The sequence below is a fragment of the Schistocerca cancellata genome, chromosome 3 (assembly GCF_023864275.1).
Source record: "Schistocerca cancellata isolate TAMUIC-IGC-003103 chromosome 3, iqSchCanc2.1, whole genome shotgun sequence".
NCBI lineage: Eukaryota > Metazoa > Arthropoda > Insecta > Orthoptera > Acrididae > Schistocerca > Schistocerca cancellata.
Genome location: NC_064628.1, coordinates 767507234 through 767528640, shown reverse-complemented (window position 1 = coordinate 767528640; position 21407 = coordinate 767507234). Strand labels below are relative to the sequence as shown.

The window sequence follows — 21407 nt, the reverse complement described above, 5'->3', positions numbered from 1 at the left end:
GCTGTTTGTAGTAGCTTACCTGTATTTCTATTTTTTTATTCATTATTAAACCTACTCCTGAGTTATCCATATTTGATTTTGTATCCATAACTCTGTATTCACCTGACCAGAAGTCTTGTTCCTCGTGCCACTGAACTTCACTTATTCCCACTATATCTAACTTTAACCTATCCATTTTCCTTTTTAAATTTTCTAACATGCTTGCCCAATTTAGGGATCTGACATTCTATGCTCCGATCTGTAGAACACCAGTTTTCGTTCTCCTGATAACAATGTCCTCCTGATCCAAATGGGGGACCATTTTACCTCCGAAATATTTTACCCAAGAGGACGCCATCACCAGTAAACCATACAGAAAAGCTGCATGCCCTCAGAAAAAATTTCGGCTGTAGTTTCCCCTTGCTTTCAGCCATTCACAGTACCATCACAGCAAGGCCGTTTTGATTAATGTTACAAGGCCAGATCAGTCAATCATCCAGACCACACCCCCTGCAACTACACAAAAAGTACTTCTTTATAGAAGTATAAATAACATTAGGCATTCTTGGGAGAAGTGTAATGGAACCCTTTCTGTTTATGTTGTATATTAATTCCCTGGCAGACAACATTGTCAGTAACCTCAGATTTTTGCAGATGATTATTTATAGTGAAGTACTGCCTGAACAAAGTTTCACAAATATCCAACTAGAACTTAATAAGATTTTGAAGTGGTGACAGAGACTGACAATTTATTTTAAATATACAGAAATATATTGTAATTGTAATTTTATTTATCCTGTAGATAATACATTGTGTGCAGAGGAGCATATGATGATATAGGCCAAGTCAAAAATGGAGATGAGATGATACATGATTAAAATGATTATGTCAGTGATCTTATAATGATACAAGTGTTCATATAACACATGTGTAATGCCAAGGAACAGAAAAATGTATAGGTGGAAAATTTGTGAAAAATTTGGAATTGCGCGCTATTTCTAAATAAGTTCACATTATTAAGGGAAAGAAACATATAAGCAAATAACATGGAAATTCAAAAGTACCATATACATTTAAAAATACATTACTGAAGTAAAACAGTAAAGGTGACACACTTCTGTACTAAGTTGTTCAGGCTTACATACAAAGTGCAGAACTTGGACAGAACAAATTTTAATGTTTCAAGATATTCATCTATACTATAACAACACTTTTGTAATAAATATTTGTGGATAGCAGTTTTAAATTTTGAAGTGTCTTTTATTGTTTTAATGTTATTAGTTAGCTTATTGTACAGTCTGTTTCCTGTTTACAGTGGTCCATTCCGCTTTAGCATTGTGTATGCATGTTGAACACGTGTATCCTGCTTTCTCCTTGTGTTATACAGATGGATTCTTTGGTTAGTCGATACAAGACCCTTGCTATTTTCTAAGATTTTCCTAACAAATATTATTACTTGTAAGATATATAGACATGGTAGCGGAAGGATGTGAAGTTTCTTAAGGGGCTCCGGAAAGGCTCAAAATCATGAAAAGTTCAATTTTTACTTTTTTGCGTTTTCTGAATCTGCAGACTATTAGCTTTTAATAGATATATAATTTATTCAATTCCGAAGACTACAACTATTTTTAAATTTTTTTGAAATGTGTTCTACGTGGGCGTGACCCACTGTGGCGCTGTTAAACTGCTGTCAAATGGTGTTATTATTAACGTCCGTGTTCATCAGGTATATTTTAGTGATGTGAGATAAAGTATGTGTTGTGGCTAACCTGTGATGGTTCAATATATATCGCTGGTGTGATTGTCGATTGTTTCATGTTTATTTACTCTGTCGTTATCTCGAAAATATTCGTAATTAATTCTGTTTCTTGAGTCTCTGTTTTGTTGAAGTATAATAATGAGTAAAAGTAAAGTTATTAGAAATCCTCTGAAGGCTTTTAAGAAAAGGAGAAATGTTGGAAAGCCAAAGGTATGTGTTATTACTGTAAATAATAACATTCTAACAAGGTACGAGCGATGCTTGCTTTAGACAAGGAACGCCTTCGGGCTGCAGACAGGGCTGTAAAGAGTCTAGAAATAAAAGCAAGAGTAAACAGGAGGAGGAACAAGAGGAAGCTGGAGGAGAAGTTTGCAGAGGATGAAGATAATCCATCCTATGGACCTGGAATGCACTAAAAAGTTAATCCAATCTTTGTCGCTCGATTCCCAAAACTTTTATTTTCTCATACTAATTACATGTTTTCTAAGGATCTTCCAAACATATTTGTTTCAAACTTTCAGTAAATGTTACACAGTACCTTCTGCATAATTTAACACAGCCTTTTTCCAAAAAAACTGTATATTTTTGAATATATAAATAAAAAATTGCAAAAAAATGTTGTGAATTTTCATTACAATTGAAAAAAAAAATCATCTTTAATAACTGAACTAAAATTTTGTAAAATCCCTGTGTTAAGTTGTAGCCCATATTCCAATAAATAATCTGTAAAATGTTCAACTTCCTACCTCAAATACTTTGTGAGGAAAGATGTAATTTATAATGGTTATTTTAACATTACAAGTATAGGACGTTCCGGAGCCCCTTAAATAAGGGCTTGCATGAGCTTCTTGTGGCAACATTTTCTATGGCTCTTACAATTTTCTTTTGCAAATAAAACAACTTTTGATGGCAGATGCATTTCCCCAAAAGATTATGCCATATCGCAATAAAGATGCTGCCTGGGTGAAGAATACATTTTTTTAGTGTCTCTTTCAATGTGCAACCAGAAAGAATTTTGATAACATAGCAAATGATATTCAATTTATTTGTAATGTATTTTGCATTTTGAATCCATCTTAGATCTTCTTGGATTCATATTCCAAGAAATTTTGTAGGGCTTACATTTTCAAGGGCTCTGATAAAGAACGCTATGTCTGGTGTTAGTGGGCATTTATTTTGCACTGTGTGTAAGTGCATTGTAACTGTTTTTTCTGTGTTTATTACTAAACATTTTTTCCAGAAAACCAGTCTGTAGTTTAGGTGGTACACTTTTTAATCTCTTCCTTCTATTACCACATTTGTGTCATCTGTGAACTTTAAGTAATTATGGTGTGGACTGGTTGGTTCCAAGTCATTTACAAACAGTAGAAACAGAATTGGTCCTAGAATGGATCCTTGTGGTACACTGTACTTAATGCTCTGCTTTTGTGAGCAGTAGGTCTTTATCTTGTTCCCTTCTTGGATAGCTCAACTACTTGATCTTTATTTTGGAGGTATGATTTGATCCATTCAATAGCTGGGCCCCTAGTACCTACAGATTCAAGTTTCTTAAGCAAGATGTTATGACTGATGACATTGAGTGCTTTAGAGTTGTCTAGAAATATGGCTGAGATATGCTCCTTGCTGTCTGTTGCATTTAAGGCTTCATTTAGGAATGCAAAAATAGCAACCTCAGTAGATTTAGATTTTTGGAATCCATGTTGTGTATAGAACTGTACTTCACAAATGGCAGAAAAATTGTAGTTTATGATTACAACTTCAAATTAGTCACATTTCCATCACACAAATTCCTAGATATAACAGTAGAAAACTACAGGAAGGCTTGTCAACAACATAGGAAAAGACAGATTGCTAGTTACCGTAAAGATGACATGTCATGTTGCAGACAGGCACAATTAAAAGACACTTAGATATCACTTTCAGCCACAGCCCACATCACCAAAAGAGAGACACACACTGTTCATACACACAAGCAAACACACCTCACATGCCACAACCACCAACTCCAGCATCTCGAGCTGGAATGTGTTCCACCTCAAGAGCAAGGGACCCATGTTGAAGAGGAGTAATGGGATATTCCATAGGGACTGGGAAACAACAAATAGGCTATGCCTAAGCCATTCCAGCCTGAGATGCTGGAGTTGGTGGTCATATGTGCATGAAGTGTACTTGCGTGTGTGCGAAAGGTGTGTGTCTCTATTGTACTGATGAAGGCTGTGGCTGAAAGCTATATGTAAGTGTCTTTTAATTGTATTATCTGAATGCATGGTGTCTGTTCCTTCGGAAGAACAGACATCAAGCAGATCCTGCAGCTGTGAATCACTACATGTAAATTGAAGGGAGATGACTGTTATCAGCTGCAGTGGGACATTAAGCGGAATCAGCGGCAATGGGCAAAACTGTGTACCAGACTGTGATTCGAACACCAGATCTCCTACCTACTAGGCAGGTGCGGTAACCACTAAACCATCCAAAACACAGCGTTATTGCAGCTTCATGGACTATCTCAGTACAACTCACGGCAACCACAGCACCATCCAAGACACAGCATTATTGCAACTTCGCAGACTATCTCAGTACACCTCAAGGCAGATCCACACTCCCACTGAACACCACCTGTCCACAGTCCCTGTCCAGATAGATGGCATTCAGTGCGAGTGTGGAGTCCGCCGTGAGGCATACCAAGATAGTCTGTGCAGTTATGATAGATAGTGGATATAGTAGATATAACAGTAGGGACTTGAAATGGAACAATCACATAATTTCATTTATAGTTAAGCAGGTGGCAGAATACTAGAAAACCTTATTCAGTCATGAATCAGTTGTGTGGCCCATCTTAGAATATTGCTCAAGTGTGAGAGACCCATGCCACATAGGAGTAACGGGGGATATTCAACATATACAATAAAGGACACATGAATGCTCACAGTTTTGTTGGATACATGGAAGAGCAACACATATATGCTGTAAAACTTAAACTGGCAGGTGCTTGAAGGTAGACACCAATTATGCCATAAAATCCTACTCACAAGGTTTTGAGAACCAGTATTAAGCGGTGAATGTAGAGGTATCTTCAGCCTCATACATATTGCTCCATGAGGAATTGGAAGCAACAAATAGGCTATGTCTGAGGCATTTAACCACACTATCATTTGTTCCAGGAATGCCAGTACCACAAGGTAAGCAGGAGCACTTCTGTGAAATTTGGAATGTAGGAGAAGAGGTACTGGCAGGAGTTAAGTAGTGAGGGAAGGTCGTGAGTTGTGTTGGGAAACCTCAGTCAATAGGGCTCTTGCCCATGAAGCCAAAGGTCTAAGGTTCATGTCTTAGTATGGTACTCAGTTTTATTAAATTCTATGACTATTTCAATGCCTTGGTTGTTTGGCCATAAAATACAACTAAGCATACTTTTTCATGGATTGTGTCTTTTATCCATAACAGAATGCAGATGATCAGATTGACAAACTACACCAATGGTATTCTGTTCTGCCTGATTCCATTCAGTGAATGTAAAGGGTTGTTCAGACATTGGAAGGTTTGCTGATAACACAAGGGTACTAATCAAAGACCAAATCTCAACGATAATACCTGCATATCCAAGGTGGTGGCTGAACAGCAAGATATTTTGCAGGACACTTTTTAAGTTGACCAAGTATTCTAGTCATTCCTACCAGGACCCTTACCTGTTTCCATCAGTGGCCCAGCCATGATACTTCTTACTGTAGTCAGTTTGTGCATAGTTTCCAACTTTTATGTTATTATATTAACATGTATTAATGCATAGAAGTGAAAATTGTGTGACCAGTCTGTTATACATATTGTCATATAATCTTTATCTGTATTTATGTACCTACCTTGAATATAAGATGACTTGTCCAATGAATGATGCATGAGCTGCTTATTTAGATAAGAGTACCCATAAAAATACATCACAATACAACTGCACGAGTTACACAATTCTCTTCAAATGAGCATTACATGTGGCACTGTTAGCTGTGGACAGGGCACTATACTTTAAGCACATAAGTAGCTGTTATTACTTAACAAATTTCAATATTCTCATGTACATATTAAGCTGAAAAATGGCAGTTACATAGCACAAATTCAGAAAGTAGCAACAGTTTTGTTAGTATTAGGTTTCCCATTAACTTTGATGTGTTCTTTATAAGTGATATATGCATCTTATCAAAAGTTGGTTATTAAAACAGTGAGTAGCATTGATTACCAACTGTTGTTTGTCTCTGTTAATCTGTACCTTGATTCATTTCAGGATACTTAATGTTCTCCTTCATAACAGGATCTTCAAAACACAAAAAATGAAGGTATCTCAATATTTATGAGATTAATATAAGTAATTAGGTATCTGTCACATATGTGTCTCATCATATGCTTCAGTAATTTATATCTTAACTTATCTTCTTCAGATGAAATAAGAGAACTGAAAACTGAGAGGCGAAAAGAAATTGTTTTGGTTCGATCTGAGCTATTTGTATCGTGTCAAGCTGACCACAGTTTAAGTTATTGTTGGATAAGGCACCCCAATGGAACCCGAGTGAATGCAAATACTGACCTGCTGTCAGGAAGTTGTATGGTAGTAACTACTGCAAATATGGAAGATGCTGGTTCATGGGAATGTCATCTTGGCCTACCAAATGAAGAGAAAGTTGTTTACATTGATGTCACTGTTACAGGTATGTCCATATGAGCTATTTCTGTTACTACTGATCACAATACAAAATATACTGTCTGCATTCAGGAGGGTAGCCAAACCTTATTTTAGGGAGCTCCTGAAAGACATGAACTAGAATGATATATTCAGCGTGTATGTCATGAATGAAAAGTACAACACTTTTATTAATAAAGTCTTCATCTAATTTGAAAGTTGTTTTCCCCCAGAAAAGACCTTGGATTGCTCAAGGGATGAAGGTATCTTCTAACACAAAAAAGGAACAGTATCTGTCACTCAGAAGCAGTTCTGATGATTCTACAGGGTGTTACAAAAAGGTACGGCCAAACTTTCAGGAAACATTCCTCACACACAAATAAAGAAAAGATGTTATGTGGACATGTATCCGGAAACGCTTAATTTCCATGTTAGAGCTCATTTTAGTTTCGTCAGTATGTACTGTACTTCCTCAATTCACCACCAGTTGGTCCAATTGAAGGAAGGTAATGTTGACTTCGGTGCTTGTGTTGACATGCGACTCATTGCTCTACAGTACTAGCATCAAACACATCAGTACGTAGCATCAACAGGTTAGTGTTCATCACGAATGTGGTTTTGCAGTCAGTGCAATGTTTACAAATGCGGAGTTGGCAGATGCCCATTTGATGTATGGATTAGCACGGGGCAATAGCCGTGACGTGGTATGTTTGTATCGAGACAGATTTCCAGAATGAAGGTGTCCCAACAGGAAGACGTTCGAAGCAATTGATCAGCGTCTTAGGGAGCACGGAACATTCCAGTCTATGACTTGTGACTGGGGAAGACCTAGAATGATGAGGACACCTGCAATGGACGAGGTAATTCTTCGTGCAGTTGACGATAACCCTAATGTCAGCATCAGAGAAGTTGCTGCTGTACAAGTTAACATTGACCACGTCACTGTATGGAGAGTGCTACAGGAGAACCAGTTGTTTCCATACCATGTACAGTGTGTGCAGGCACTATCAGCAGCTGATTGGCCTCCACGGGTACACTTCTGCGAATGGTTCATCCAACAATGTGTCAATCCTCATTTCAGTGCAAATGTTTTCTTTACGGATGAGGCTCCATTCCAACGTGATCAAATTGTAAATTTTCAAAATCAACATGTGTGGGCTGATGAGAATCCGCATGCAATTCTGCAATCATGTCATCAACACAGATTTTCTGTGAACATTTGGGCAGGCATTGTTGGTGATGTCTTGATTGGGCCCCATGTTCTTCCACCTATGCTCAATGGAGCATGTTATCATGATTTCATACGGGATACTCTACCTGTGCTGCTAGAACATGTGCCTTTACAAGTACGACACAACATGTGGTTCATGCACAATGGAGCTCCTGCACATTTCAGTCGAAGTGTTCGTACACTTCTCAACAACAGATTCGGTGACCGATGGATTGGTAGAGGACCAATTCCATGGCCTCCATGCTCTCCTGACCTCAACCCTCTTGACTTTCATTTATGGGGGCATTTGAAAGCTCTTGTCTACGCAACCCCGCTACCAAATGTAGAGACTCTTCATGCTCATATTGTGGATGGCTGTGATACAATACGCCATTCTCCAGGGCTGCATGAGCGCATCAGGGATTCCATGCGATGGAGGGTGGATGCATGTATCCTCGCTAACGGAGGACACTTTGAACATTTCCTGTAACAAAGTGTTTGAAGTCTGTTCTGTTGCTGTGTGTTTCCATTCCATGATTAATGTCATTTGAAGAGAAGTAATAAAATGAGCTCTAACATGGAAAGTAAGTGTTGCCGGACACATGTCCATATAACATATTTTCTTTCTTTGTGTGTGAGAAATGTTTCCTGAAAGTTTGGCTGTACCTTTTTGTAACACCCTGTATAGTTCATTACAAGACATATTGAAAAATGTGAAAAAGGTTAGTGACATCAGGTAACAAAACAAGAAACATGACTGGATAAAGTGGAGGAGGAGAGTGTTAGAACCAGAGATAAACAGGAGCAGATAGCATTTAGTGTAAATGATATGTGGGCACAGAGTGACAAAACTTTTCAACATGCATTTCAAAACTGTTACTGAAAATAATGGGTTATCAGGTTCAGTAGATGCTGCCATGGAATTTCTCAAACCAGTCATTACAAATAACTTCAGTAATATGGATATGATCCTCACTACAACAGTACAATTATAGCCTACTGTAAAATCTTTAAAACCAAAAAATTCTAGTGGTTACGATCAAATATTAGCAAACTTAATTAAAGAGTATGCTTCTGAGTTTAGTAACATATTAAGTTGTTTGTATAACCAGTCACTTATCAGTGGAAAATTTCATGAATGGTTGAAATATGCTAACGTTAGACCTTTGTTTTAGAAACAACATAAAGAAATGCAGTCAAATTTCTACTCAGTGTCACTTTTGATAGTATTCTCAAATATTTTAAGTAAGGTATTATACAACTGGCTTCTACACTGTCTGACAACAAGTAATATATTGTCAAAGTCACAGTTCAGATTTCTACAGGATTATGATTTGAGCAGGAAATTTACATATACAGCAAAAGTGTAGTGAATTGATTAGATAGTTAATTACAATCTACTGGCATACTCTGTGGACTGTCAAAGGCATCTGAATCTGTAAATCACAGTATCCTTTTCAGTAAATTAGAATGTTATGGGATAACAGGAATTGGTGCAACATGGTTCAGATCATATCTCTCTGACTGGAAACAAAAGCTGTGAATGGAAAAGAGTTCTGTATTAAGCCATCAGTTACCATCCAACTAGAAACTGATTATATACGGTGCCCCACAAGGTTCCATCTTATGGCTGTTACTTTTTATTAATGCCATTTCTTTGGTAACATAACCAGATACCAAGTGTGTTTTGTTTGCAGATGATACAAACATTGCAGTAAATAGTAAATTAAATACAGTTTTAAAAAGAATGGTTAATGAAATATTCATGAATATCAAGAAATTGTTCATAGCCAAATCTTTGTCACTAAACTTAGCAGAGACAGATTAAATGCAGATTAGAACTTTTAGAAGGTTTCCACTCAGTATGCGCATAAAATATGAAGACAACCAAATAAAAGAGATTGACAGTGTTAAGTTCTTGGATTACAACTTTGCAGTAAAGACAGTTGGGCGGAGCATACCATAGAAATGCTGAAGCACCCAAACAAATCTTTGTTTGCAAAGCATATGTTGTTATATAAATGTGATATGAAAATAAAACAGCTTGCATACTTCGCTTACTTTCATTCCATGATTTCCTAAGGATCATTTTTTAGAGTAACTCACCAACCCAAGCTAATGTTTTTTGAATCAAAAAGTTCATGGAATCAATACTAGAAATCATAATAATCTTCCCATAGATTTAAAGTCTTACTTTATCACAAAAAGATGGAACACATATTTTCAATAACTTACCAACAGCCATAAGCAGCTTAATTACTAATAAAATTCTTTTTAAGAGAAGCATAAAGCGTGTATTGGTGACCAACTTCTTCTATTCCACTGACATATTTCTAAGTAGCACTGACTGATATGTATTTATTATTTATAACAACAAATAACATTGTGGATTTTCTATTGTTCAAATAACATGACTGTTAAGTAACATATGGGTAATTTCCAAGAATGATTGCCTATCAAAGTCGTGGGGTCCAAATGATACATATCGAACATGCGATTGCAAATTTATCATGCGACTCTGGTGGCGGGCATTATGATCACTTATTTGTGATCTTCATTTTTATCTGTTTTCCGTCATTCCCTTAGGTGCTCTAAGTTACATACATGCACAAATTAATGGCAAAAAGGGAATTGTTCCCACAGCATACACATCACATGGACTTTCACATGACTACAAAACCGACGACAAGTAAGATAAGTCATCTCCTTTGTAATTACACATATTTTTGTAATGGTCTTCTTTTGTTGTTGCTGTAGTGACCACTGTAAACATACTCCTAACATCCACCACCAGAGCCGTGTGATCAATTACGGTTGCACATTCGAAATTATCGTTTGGACCCCACGACTTTGATAGGCAGTCAGTCTTGGAAATTATCAACATCTGACTTTTGCAAATCTTCTGTTCAGTGAGATGATCATTGTAAATATCTGTTATATACTGATTTTCTCTTTGTTGATGCCTGACTACAATAGCCTAAGCATTATCATATGCACCACAGTGTGTTGTACATTTACATGTTTTGTGATGAGTTGGTTAATACCTCTTCTAACGTTCTGTCGACTTAAAGTGTGAGTGTAGACATACAAACTTCACACTTCTTTAAGAAATGACTTACTTGGGGTTTGCAGCCACTCTTCTTTACTGGATAGCCAGCTGCTGGAAACTCTATTGACTTCACCTCTGTTGAATAATGCTAGGTACAGGAACTTCCAAGCATCTTTATACTTGTGAAATAAGTAGCCACACAAACTTTACTTTTTGTCAATCAACGATTTATTTGACTTTCATGCACATTAACAAATTCTCACTCTCAGCAAATTATGTAACTTCCAGCAAGTCTCTAACATATGACTGTTCGTATGTTAGAAACAATTTGTTTTACATTCAAAAGAAAGTCTGCTTAGACACCATGACTTTCAGAAAAAGAGTCTGAAAATATGTCTTGCTTCTAACAAGGCTGAGTCAAGAGTTCACAATAGTACTTATTTTTCAACTTTTCTTGTTATAAGAGGATAAGGAATCATTCCAATCCCAGGAGCAAAAGGGTAAGTCTTTCTGCTCCTGGGCAAGGGCAAGGGCAAGGGCAAGTGTACTGAAGTGAATAACGGAGAATCTGTAACTGATCAAAGAACAGATCACTGATCAACAGCTTTAAAGGCTTCCATAGTGAGCATGAGTAGAGCAGTGGCTGAACAGAAGAGAGAATACAGGTAGCTAGAGAAATAATGCAACAATTTTGGGTATCGAAATAGGCTTCCAGAAATGTGTAACAGCAACCTGATGTGGTCTCTAATGTTCCTAAACAAGAGAAAAAAACTATTATTAATATAGATTGCTACTCACCACACAGAGAAGGCCTTGAGTGGCAAACAGGCACATTTAAAAGTAGATTAAGTTAGCAGACAAAGTTCTTCCTCAAATTTAGAAAACTAAGGCCCAATTGTAATGAGAATCTTGTCTGGAATGGTTAGTGGCAGGTGGTTTTGAGCAGGTTGCCAAAGGCTTCAGCATCAGAATAGAGTATTTCTTGCTAAACTTGAGGTAAGGATTCAAAATCAATGTGGAATTTATTCTTGACTCTTATATTATGGTTGCGCATACTGAATTTCACCTCAAGTGGAGTTTTATTGTTAGTTATCACTAAAGATCAAATGTAATGATATGTGAATGTAAGAACATCTTTTGTTTGAACATCCTATGTGTGTGTACAAACATTAAAGTGAAATTGAATGAATACATAGTTTGGTAGTCTTGCTTTGTTTAATTATCTGTTTAAATATTATTTTTACTGACTACTTTTGCAAAAGAATTTTCTTGTGGTAAGCCTAGTATGGTGGCCTCAATGAACTACTGTACTAGGCTTACCTCAGGAGATTCTTCTGTTAAGACAAGTAATGACAGTATATAAAATACTAACATTTTTGTCTGCCATAAAACGGAATATAACATAGTTCTGACTGTGAAGCAGATGGGATTTAAGTTTTGATTAGTTTGCAAATATTTTGACTATATTTTTTGTTATTATCCAAGCTGACGTCAATTGGTTTTACACAGTAATATTCAGTTACTTGGTGTGTAATTTTCAATAACAGTTTTGCATCAGAAAGAAAATAGAGTTGTACCTGTTGGTAAGAACAAGTAAAGATCCTGCAGTAGTTGCAAACTATTCAAAAGTTATTAAAAGTCAAGGAGTATGTGCATTATGTAAGAAAACAGTAATTCTGACAGAGTTCAGGCTGTACAGAATGTAGTGAAACAAGAGACAGGACAGCAGCCAAAGAACAAGATAATATTACCACTGACTTATACATAAAGCTCATGATTCAAGGTAGCAAATGCTAATAATAATTTCTTAAATACAGTAGAAAATATTGCTCCATCCAGGAATTTCCACTATTGTTCATCAATCAGCTTATTATGATACGTTATTTTTCAATTAAATGTAATTGCTTTTGCTATTTGACACAATTTTACATTAGTCACTAAACTGTAGGACATGTAGCATATAGTTTTTCTTAATAATTGATATTTTTATGACAATACAGTATTGATATTACTGAATTGTGAATTTATTATATTACTTTTCATTTTTTTAATATTATAAATTATTTTGTTAGTGTTCACCACTAACAGTCCACCTCATGATTTCAATAACTGAACATTGATTCTAACACTAAATTAATTTTGTCTTTCTCATTACTGTCTCAACTTATGATGAATGTGAAATTTATTTGGATAAACAGTGGGCCACCCCATATCAACAAATTTCTGTAAGACATTAAATAGTTTAACCTACTGCTAGATTAAAGTATCAAATAAAAAGAAGTTCACTGAAAAATAGTACAAAGTGAGAATTATCTACACAAAACCAAAATACAATGCAAAGTCTGAAGAGATACATCACAAATATGAAAATGTACACATAAATTTTGGTTTGTATACTAATTTTATGATGGTTGAAAGAATTTCAGTAAATGTATTATATATTATCATATGAATGGATATGTTAGCAAATTGGGTTTGACCATTAATCACTGAAACAATTGGGAGATTAATCACTGAAACAATTGGGAGATGCAGGTGAACAGGTGTCATAATGAAAATTTAATATATGTGCTGGGCACTGGTACAATGTCTCCACTTCGTTCAATATCTGTCTTCATTACAGGATCAACACTGTATGCTGATAAAGCAGTCACACAAAGTGGTGATTCAGCATCTTTCATTTGTCACTCAGTACCTACTGGACATAGCTTGAAGTACTGCCGCTTTGTTAGGCCTGATGGGAAAGGCTTTAGATTGACTGATGTATCTATTTATGAACATTATAGTTACAATGGCGCTGGTCTACAATATGGAGACTGTGGTTTGAAAATACACAAACTTGGCAAAGAAGATATTGGACAGTGGATATGTGCAGCTCTTATACTTGGTGAAAGAATAGAAGGTAGTGCCTCAGTCATGATTACTCAAGAAGGTATGCACGAAATCCACAAATATTTTATGTAGAGATAATTGAAATTTAATGTAATTCCAGTTTTGTTTCAGTCATTTCAATGACAATCTGTAAGATATATTTCACATTCCAAAAATGCTCAAACTAACAAGTATCATTGAAAAGAAACCTGTGTTTTTACTTCTTCACAAATTATATCAACAAAATAAAAAACTCATTCATTCAGTTATTCATTCATCATATTGTATAGATCCAATTATGAAGAAGAATCTTCAGGGATTTGGTACAATTTAAGACTTTGTATAACAGAATTGTCAGACATATATTTGTAGCTTGTATAAATGGTCACTATCATTCAGTGCCAATAGTTTATTTATGCGTATTCAAGCTATAACTGGATGCAATAAAATTAACAGGAAAGGTTCTGTTATGAAATATGCTGCAGCTTCCTCAGTTATACGAAGTACAGTAATGGCAGTTTGATTGCTTGTTTTAATAATTACATGATTGCTCTAATAAGTGTCAAAGAATAACAATTAGGAGCATACTGAAGTGGGACAGGGCTGTTAATAATGAACATTGTTATTTGTCTTGTTGCTGTTGCTGAAATGAATCTTCTATCCTTAAGAGTCAAAATAATCAAATATTCTCTGAACTGATCAGTTAATTAGTTATATTTTTATTTCTCCAACACACACACACAAACACACACACACACACACACCTGTTAAACTGTTTCAGTTTTTCTCTACAAAAATATTATTATTTATAGTTGTTAAGTTGCAACATTTTGCATTTTTGCAACGATATCAGTTCATGTAATATACATATACAGTTGCGCTACATTTCCATTTTGCATGGAAGATTCTTTGCTTCCTCTCATGTCAGATACTGTAAAGTGCCTTCAGTTCCAGTTTTGTTATACCTGAAAATATGCTCATCACATAAAAAAAAAAAAAAAAAAAAAAAAAAAAAAAAAAAAAAAAAAAGACAGAAGACTCACTTCTATTGAATGGTGGTGACTGAAAAGAGATATATTACGGTAAGAGATAAACAAAAGGAGCACATTCTGTTGAATATCATACAGATATGAATGTATTAGGTGTGCATACAGGAGATGGTTGTTACCTGTGCAGATGGGGAGAGGAGAAGGGTTATATCCTAGAGAGTACATCCTAGAAACAGTAAAAAAGGGAAGTGGAATTTGTATTGACACAGAGAAACAAGAACAGAAAATATGGTTGAGTAAGGATTGAGAGAGACTGTAGAGCTGGCCCTTTCAGAAAAGTTATTGTTAGGAAATGGTTGTAAATTATGTGATTTGTGAAGCAAGCATTCAAGTGAAACATATTGTATGGAGCTGCATACAACCTCTGACAATAAAGTTGAATAGGATGAAATCAGGATTGGGAATAGAGGGGCATAAATGATATGGATTAGCAGAGATTGACATCAGGAGGGTTGGAAGAAGAAGGATAATAATTGGCCAGGTCTCAAGACATGTTCACATACAAATGAACAAGTAGTACTCTATGGCTGTAAGTGCTTACCATGTCATATTAAAAAGAGAGAGACATTCTGTTTTAGAAAAAGTTTCCACTTGCACATTTCAGAAAAGTTATTGTTAGGAAATGGTTGTAAACTATGTGATTTGTGAAGCTGCATACAACCTCTGACAATAAAGTTTGGTGAATAGTCCTGTAACATTAATGTAGATAAACTATGAACTACAGTAACCTTACTGTCCTTCAAATTAGTCACCTCCCACAACTATGAACTGCTGAGCTCTACAATACATGTCCTGGAAACTTTGCACCAAGTCTTCCTTTGGGATGGTGTTCAAACACCGCATCACATTTTGTTGTATGTCAGGAATATCATCAAATCTCTTTCCTTTCAAAGCAAGTTTGAGTTGAGGGAATAGCAAGAAGTCTGGAGGATTGAGATCCGGTGAGTATGGCGGATGTTCAAGTTGCACCACCCCCTTTTTTGCCATGAGCTCTTTGACAATAATGGCTGTGTGTGGGTGAGCGTTGTCATGAATAAAAAGCCAGGAACCTTGCTTGTTATGTGTACTTGGGTCATATCCAGCACAGATGATGCATGAAATGAGTCAAAAATTTTAAGATACCATGCAGCATTCAATGTTGCTCTCTCAGGTAGAAATTTCTTATAGATAATGCCTTGACTATCAAAACAGGAGATAAGCATTATTTTGATGTGTGAATTTTTCAGCTATGATCTTCCTCCGATGAGGAGATATCAGAGAATGCCATTCCATGCTTTGGGAGGGTCATACTGGAGAAACCAAGTTTCATTCATAGTGAAAATACATTTGAAGAAATTGGGTGTCACAGCCACCATTTTGACAAAATTCTGTGAAGTCTCTAAACATGATTGCTTCTATCTGCCAGTCAAGTGATGTGGCACACGATGACAACACGTTCTCCTCTTCCATAACTCCTGGATAAGGATTTGTCACAGAGATTCACAGTTCATCTGCAGTTCATCCATTATCATGAGCATTGTTAACGTCGGTCATTCGTGATTAATGTCCTCACTTTCTAAGCATTTTTGTCACTGACGATGGTCACCAATAGTCTATTAAGGGGATTGTCAGAAACATTTTCCTGGCCTCCTTGAAAAGGGAAAACCACACGTATACACATTTCACTGACAGTGCTTGATCCCCATAAACACATACCACCATTGCATGTGTTTCTTTTGGTGTCTTGCCAAGCTTAAAACAAAACTTTAAATTGATCCTTTGCTCATTCACTGTCCTGTTCTCAGTTCAGAATCAATGCACTAAACAAGCACTTTGTCCAACAGGTATAACATGGAACACACACGATGCTCAACTGAATTACAGTGGAGGCTGGTTGTCAATACTGGTCACTATGCAGGTGCAGCATTGTTATTCGCGTGTTTCCTAATCGACCATTCTGACTTCATTCACTGAACTTTATTGTCAGAGGTTGTATATTACAACTATTTGGTCCATTAGATTGTTGGTCACTGTTTAATGGCAGCCATGTACCCAGGCAGGTACATACTTCAGTGTCAAACCTCTGCTGTTCCTGAACCATGTACAAAATTATAACTTCTAGAGCAAACTTTGATTTTATTTGATTTACCAAAAGAGATGAAAGAATGGTGGTCTTAACCAGCTGTTTCCCACACCAAAACTTAGTACATTTTGTGGTTTCTCTCCATGTCATTCTAGAGAGCCAGACAGTAGTGTGCTTCAAGAAATACATACAACTTCTTGAGGAATTAATGACCTTAATATTCTGTCTCTTTTAGCCTCCAATGCTTCACATTGGAATATTAAGTGTGGTGCACTCAGCTCATGGCTACTCATAGGGGGCTTCTTCGAGTGCAAATGTTTCCAGATGTTCCCATGGCCAGCTCCTGTCCTGGACAGCCTACCACCTTGGTCATTGTCACTAATTCCTGAGTGACAGGGTACCCACAGTACATTTACCCCTGTCCGCCGCTCGTGGTCTCGTTCTCGCTTCCCGAGCACGGGGTCCCGGGTTCGATTCCCGGCGGGGTCAGAGATTTTCACCTACCTCGAGATGACTGGGTGTTTGTGTTGTCCTCATCATTTCATCATCATCCAGGAAAGTAGCGAAATTGGACTGAGCAAAGATTGGGTAATTGTACGGGCGCTGATAACCACGCAGTTGAGCGCCCCACAAACCAAACATCATCACATCATCATCAACATTTACCCTCTGGCTTTCCGTAGCCATAAAAGGGCTTCATGGCATTCTGCAATGATGTTTGATCTCATTACAGGGTCTGATAGAGATTTCAGAGCTGCTTGGCTGCCTGAATGGATACAGATGCCATGATCTGTGTAACAGCTATGAAGATTCTTGCCATTCACCTTCAATTATTCCACCTGGAATACTTCCCAGGAAAGATAGTACTCCCTAGTCTAGACTGTACCCCTTATATCCTGGCCCCATCATTTTCATCTGTTTTTGACCCATCAGTAAACCATACTGTGTTTCCTAGATGGTATTGTGGTTCATTCTTCCACCGCTCCCTACTTACAATTGTTATTTTGAAAGCTTTACTGAAGCAGCTGGAAGTTACCATATAGTCAGCCAGCATTTCCCTGACCATTCCTATATTTCTTGGATATACTTTCTTGTGAATGATAGTAGGATTATTTTCTTGGGAGTGACCATTCGATCTTGTTTATTGTACAAGTTCTACACAACATCCAGAGTACATTGTGCCACTTTCTAATGGTAAGATACTTGCAGATTTATGAAGTATTACTATGACTAAATTGTCTGTGTATCCTTGGCAAAGGAACCTCTAGCATTTAACTCTTTGGTGAGTTAATTCACCACTAGGTTCTGCAGTAGTGGTGATGAAACCCCTTCTAGCAGCACTCTCTGTGATGTTGATCACCATTTTCTCATTCTTTATGATGTATGATGCTTCCTCCTTTTGTCTTCTCAGCATGGTCTCAATCCACCAGCATACATTGGTCTTCATGCCATGCTATTTGCAGCTCTAACCATGGATTCAAAGGTTGTATTACCAAACATACCTCAATCAATGGAAAGATGCAGAGAGCAATTTCCTCTGAAAGTGTATAACATTTTCCATCATTGCACCAAGCTGGTGAAGTCCTGTTTCACATGATTCACCTGGTTGATAGGCATGTTGGTTTTCATGTAGAGAGGTGGAGGACAGTGAATGTTGGTTTCATTCAGAAGCTAGGGAGAAATGATAATACCAATATATATCCTTCTTTATCAGTATTAACAACAAAGAAATGGACTTTTACATCATGTCTGTTTGATAATTAGATCCAAACGAGCACAATACTCAGCATAAATTTTACTGTTTTATGAATAACAACCTGTAGTATTTCCTTGTCAGTCCCAGACTCATACTTCTGAATGTCAGTAAATATATTACCATTTATTGTGCTACTCTCAGCCCCAATTCAGATGGCTCCCTGGTGATTGAACATGCTGGAACAAGTGTCTTATCACTGAGGAACAGCTAACATTACCAAAACTAATAATTTGGATGCCATTATTTATAATTTCATAGTTGTTGCTACTGTGGCCTACAATTAAAAATCTGTTTTTTTTTCAGATCTCCACACTAATCAACCCTGAGTAGGTCTCTTCACTTCTGAATAACTACTGTAACCTACTGTTTGATAAAACTGTGCCTGTTAGATATTTTTTCCCTGACTAAATTCAGCAAGTTCCTATTACTTCTGTAGTCATTTGTCCTTCCTATCTGATATTCAACATTCTTTTGTAATGCTACATTTCAAAAGCTTCTGTTCTCTTCTTTTCTCTTTATTGTTCAAGTTTCGGTTCCATTTAAAACCATACTCCAGGTAAATGCTTTAAGATTGGACCTCTTAATATATAAAACTATACAAGATGTTAACATATTTCTCTTTTTATTACTGCGAATCTGTAATTTATATCCTCTTTACTTCTGCAAATCATCACCTATTTTACTATCAAAACTCACCAATTACTTTCAGTGTGACATTTTCTAATTTTATTCTCTCACATCACTTGCATGATTTGACTACACACATTTACCCCTTTTTGAGTTTTATTTAACTTTACATCTTTTCAAGACACTATCCATTCCAATCTGTAATATAAGAAGTCCTGGTGCATACTAGAATTAAGCTTGGCCACTCTACAATTCTGACATTGACCAACAAATTTTCTTACATCAGAGTTCAGACTCACGCAAGTTAGATGTTTCTTAATTTTCATGATGGTTAGGTCAACGTTATTAATTTATGATTTTAGTAATCATTGCGACTACACAATCAACATAATAAATGTACATAATAATATAAACTGATGTACCTCATTGCTCATATGTATGAAGCAGTAGTTATTAAGTGAAACTACATGATCAACACAATCAAATGTAATTATAGTATAAACTGACATAATACACAGATTAACAATATTTGATAATTGAGGTCTACTTATTACAATGCTCCAGAAATTCAAAGACAGTCTCTGTTTGACACCATATAACCCTAGGGATAAATAATCTTGGCTGCGTATACATATGGATTCGGTTTGCATAGAAGAGGAGTTGTCACATTTATAAAAAATGGATATAAATATTATAATAAGTATAGATCAGGATATAGAAACATGTGCTTGTGAGTTACTATTGATAAATGTAATATTTCTGATTGTTACAGTATACAGATCCCCATTGGGCAGTTGGGAAATCTGTGAATTTTTGATGATTAATTGTGTTTGTGTCAAGCAGAAGGAAGGGATTATTAATTTGAGTTGATTTAAACGTATATTTCTTCAATGAAAAGTGATCTAGAGGTGCTTTTACCTACTTATAACCTGGTATCAATCATAAATTTTCCTATCCAAGTTGTTCAAGATATTAGCACCATTATACACTCCTGGAAATGGAAAAAAGAACACATTGACACCCGTGTGTCAGACCCACCATACTTGCTCCGGACACTGCGAGAGGGCTGTACAAGCAATGATCACACGCACGGCACAGCGGACACACCAGGAACCGCGGTGTTGGCCGTCGAATGGCGCTAGCTGCGCAGCGTTTGTGCACCGCCGCCGTCAGTGTCAGCCAGTTTGCCGTGGCATACGGTGCTCCATCGCAGTCTTTAACACTGGTAGCATGCCGCGACAGTGTGGACGTGAACCGTATGTGCAGTTGACGGACTTTGAGCGAGGGCGTATAGTGGGCATGCAGGAGGCTGGGTGGACGTACCGCCGAATTGCTCAACACGTGGGGCGTGAGGTCTTCACAGTACATCGATGATGTCGCCAGTGGTCGGCGGAAGGTGCACGTGCCCGTCGACCTGGGACCGGACCGCAGCGACGCACGGATGCACGCCAAGACCGTAGGATCCTACGCAGTGCCGTAGGGGACCGCACCGCCACTTCCCAGCAAATTAGGGACACTGTTGCTCCTGGGGTATCGGCGAGGACCATTCGCAACCGTCTCCATGAAGCTGGGCTACGGTCCCGCACACCGTTAGGCCGTCTTCCGCTCACGCCCCAACATCGTGCAGCCCGCCTCCAGTGGTGTCGCGACAGGCGTGAATGAAGGGACGAATGGAGACGTGTCGTCTTCAGTATTGAGAGTCGCTTCTGCCTTGGTGCCAATGATGGTCGTATGCGTGTTTGGCGCCGTGCAGGTGAGCGCCACAATCAGGACTGCATACGACCGAGGCACACAGGGCCAACAGCCGGCATCATGGTGTGGGGAGCGATCTCCTACACTGGCCGTACACCACTGGTGATCGTCGAGGGGACACTGAATAGTGCACGGTACATCCAAACCGTCATCGAACCCATCGTTCTACCATTCCTAGACCGGCAAGGGAACTTGCTGTTCCAACAGGACAATGCACGTCCACATGTATCCCGTGCCACCCAACGTGCTCTAGAAGGTGTAAGTCAACTACCCTGGCCAGCAAGATCTCCGGATCTGTCCCCCATTGAGCATGTTTGGGACTGGATGAAGCGTCGTCTAACGCGGTCTGCACGTCCAGCATGAACGCTGGTCCAACTGAGGGGCCAGGTGGAAATGGCATGGCAAGCCGTTCCACAGGACTACATCCAGCATCTCTACGATCGTCTCCATGGGAGAATAGCAGCCTGCATTGCTGCGAAAGGTGGATATACACTGTACTAGTGCCGACATTGTGCATGGTCCGTTGCCTGTGTCTATGTGCCTGTGGTTCTGTCAGTGTGATCATGTGATGTATCTGACCCGAGGAATGTGTCAATAAAGTTTCCCCTTCCTGGGACAATGAATTCACGG

General features: G+C 37.7%; 1 protein-coding gene across 1 annotated transcript in view; it reads left to right on the top strand.

Moving 5' to 3' along the window:
* The window catches only part of LOC126176558 (uncharacterized), a 179239-nt gene that overhangs the window by 129699 nt on the left and 28133 nt on the right, over positions 1-21407 (top strand). The window contains exons 10-11 of the mRNA XM_049923718.1: positions 6163-6429; positions 13284-13592. Of these exons, the coding sequence (XP_049779675.1) occupies positions 6163-6429; positions 13284-13592 (576 nt within the window). The remainder of the gene's footprint in view (positions 1-6162; positions 6430-13283; positions 13593-21407) is intronic.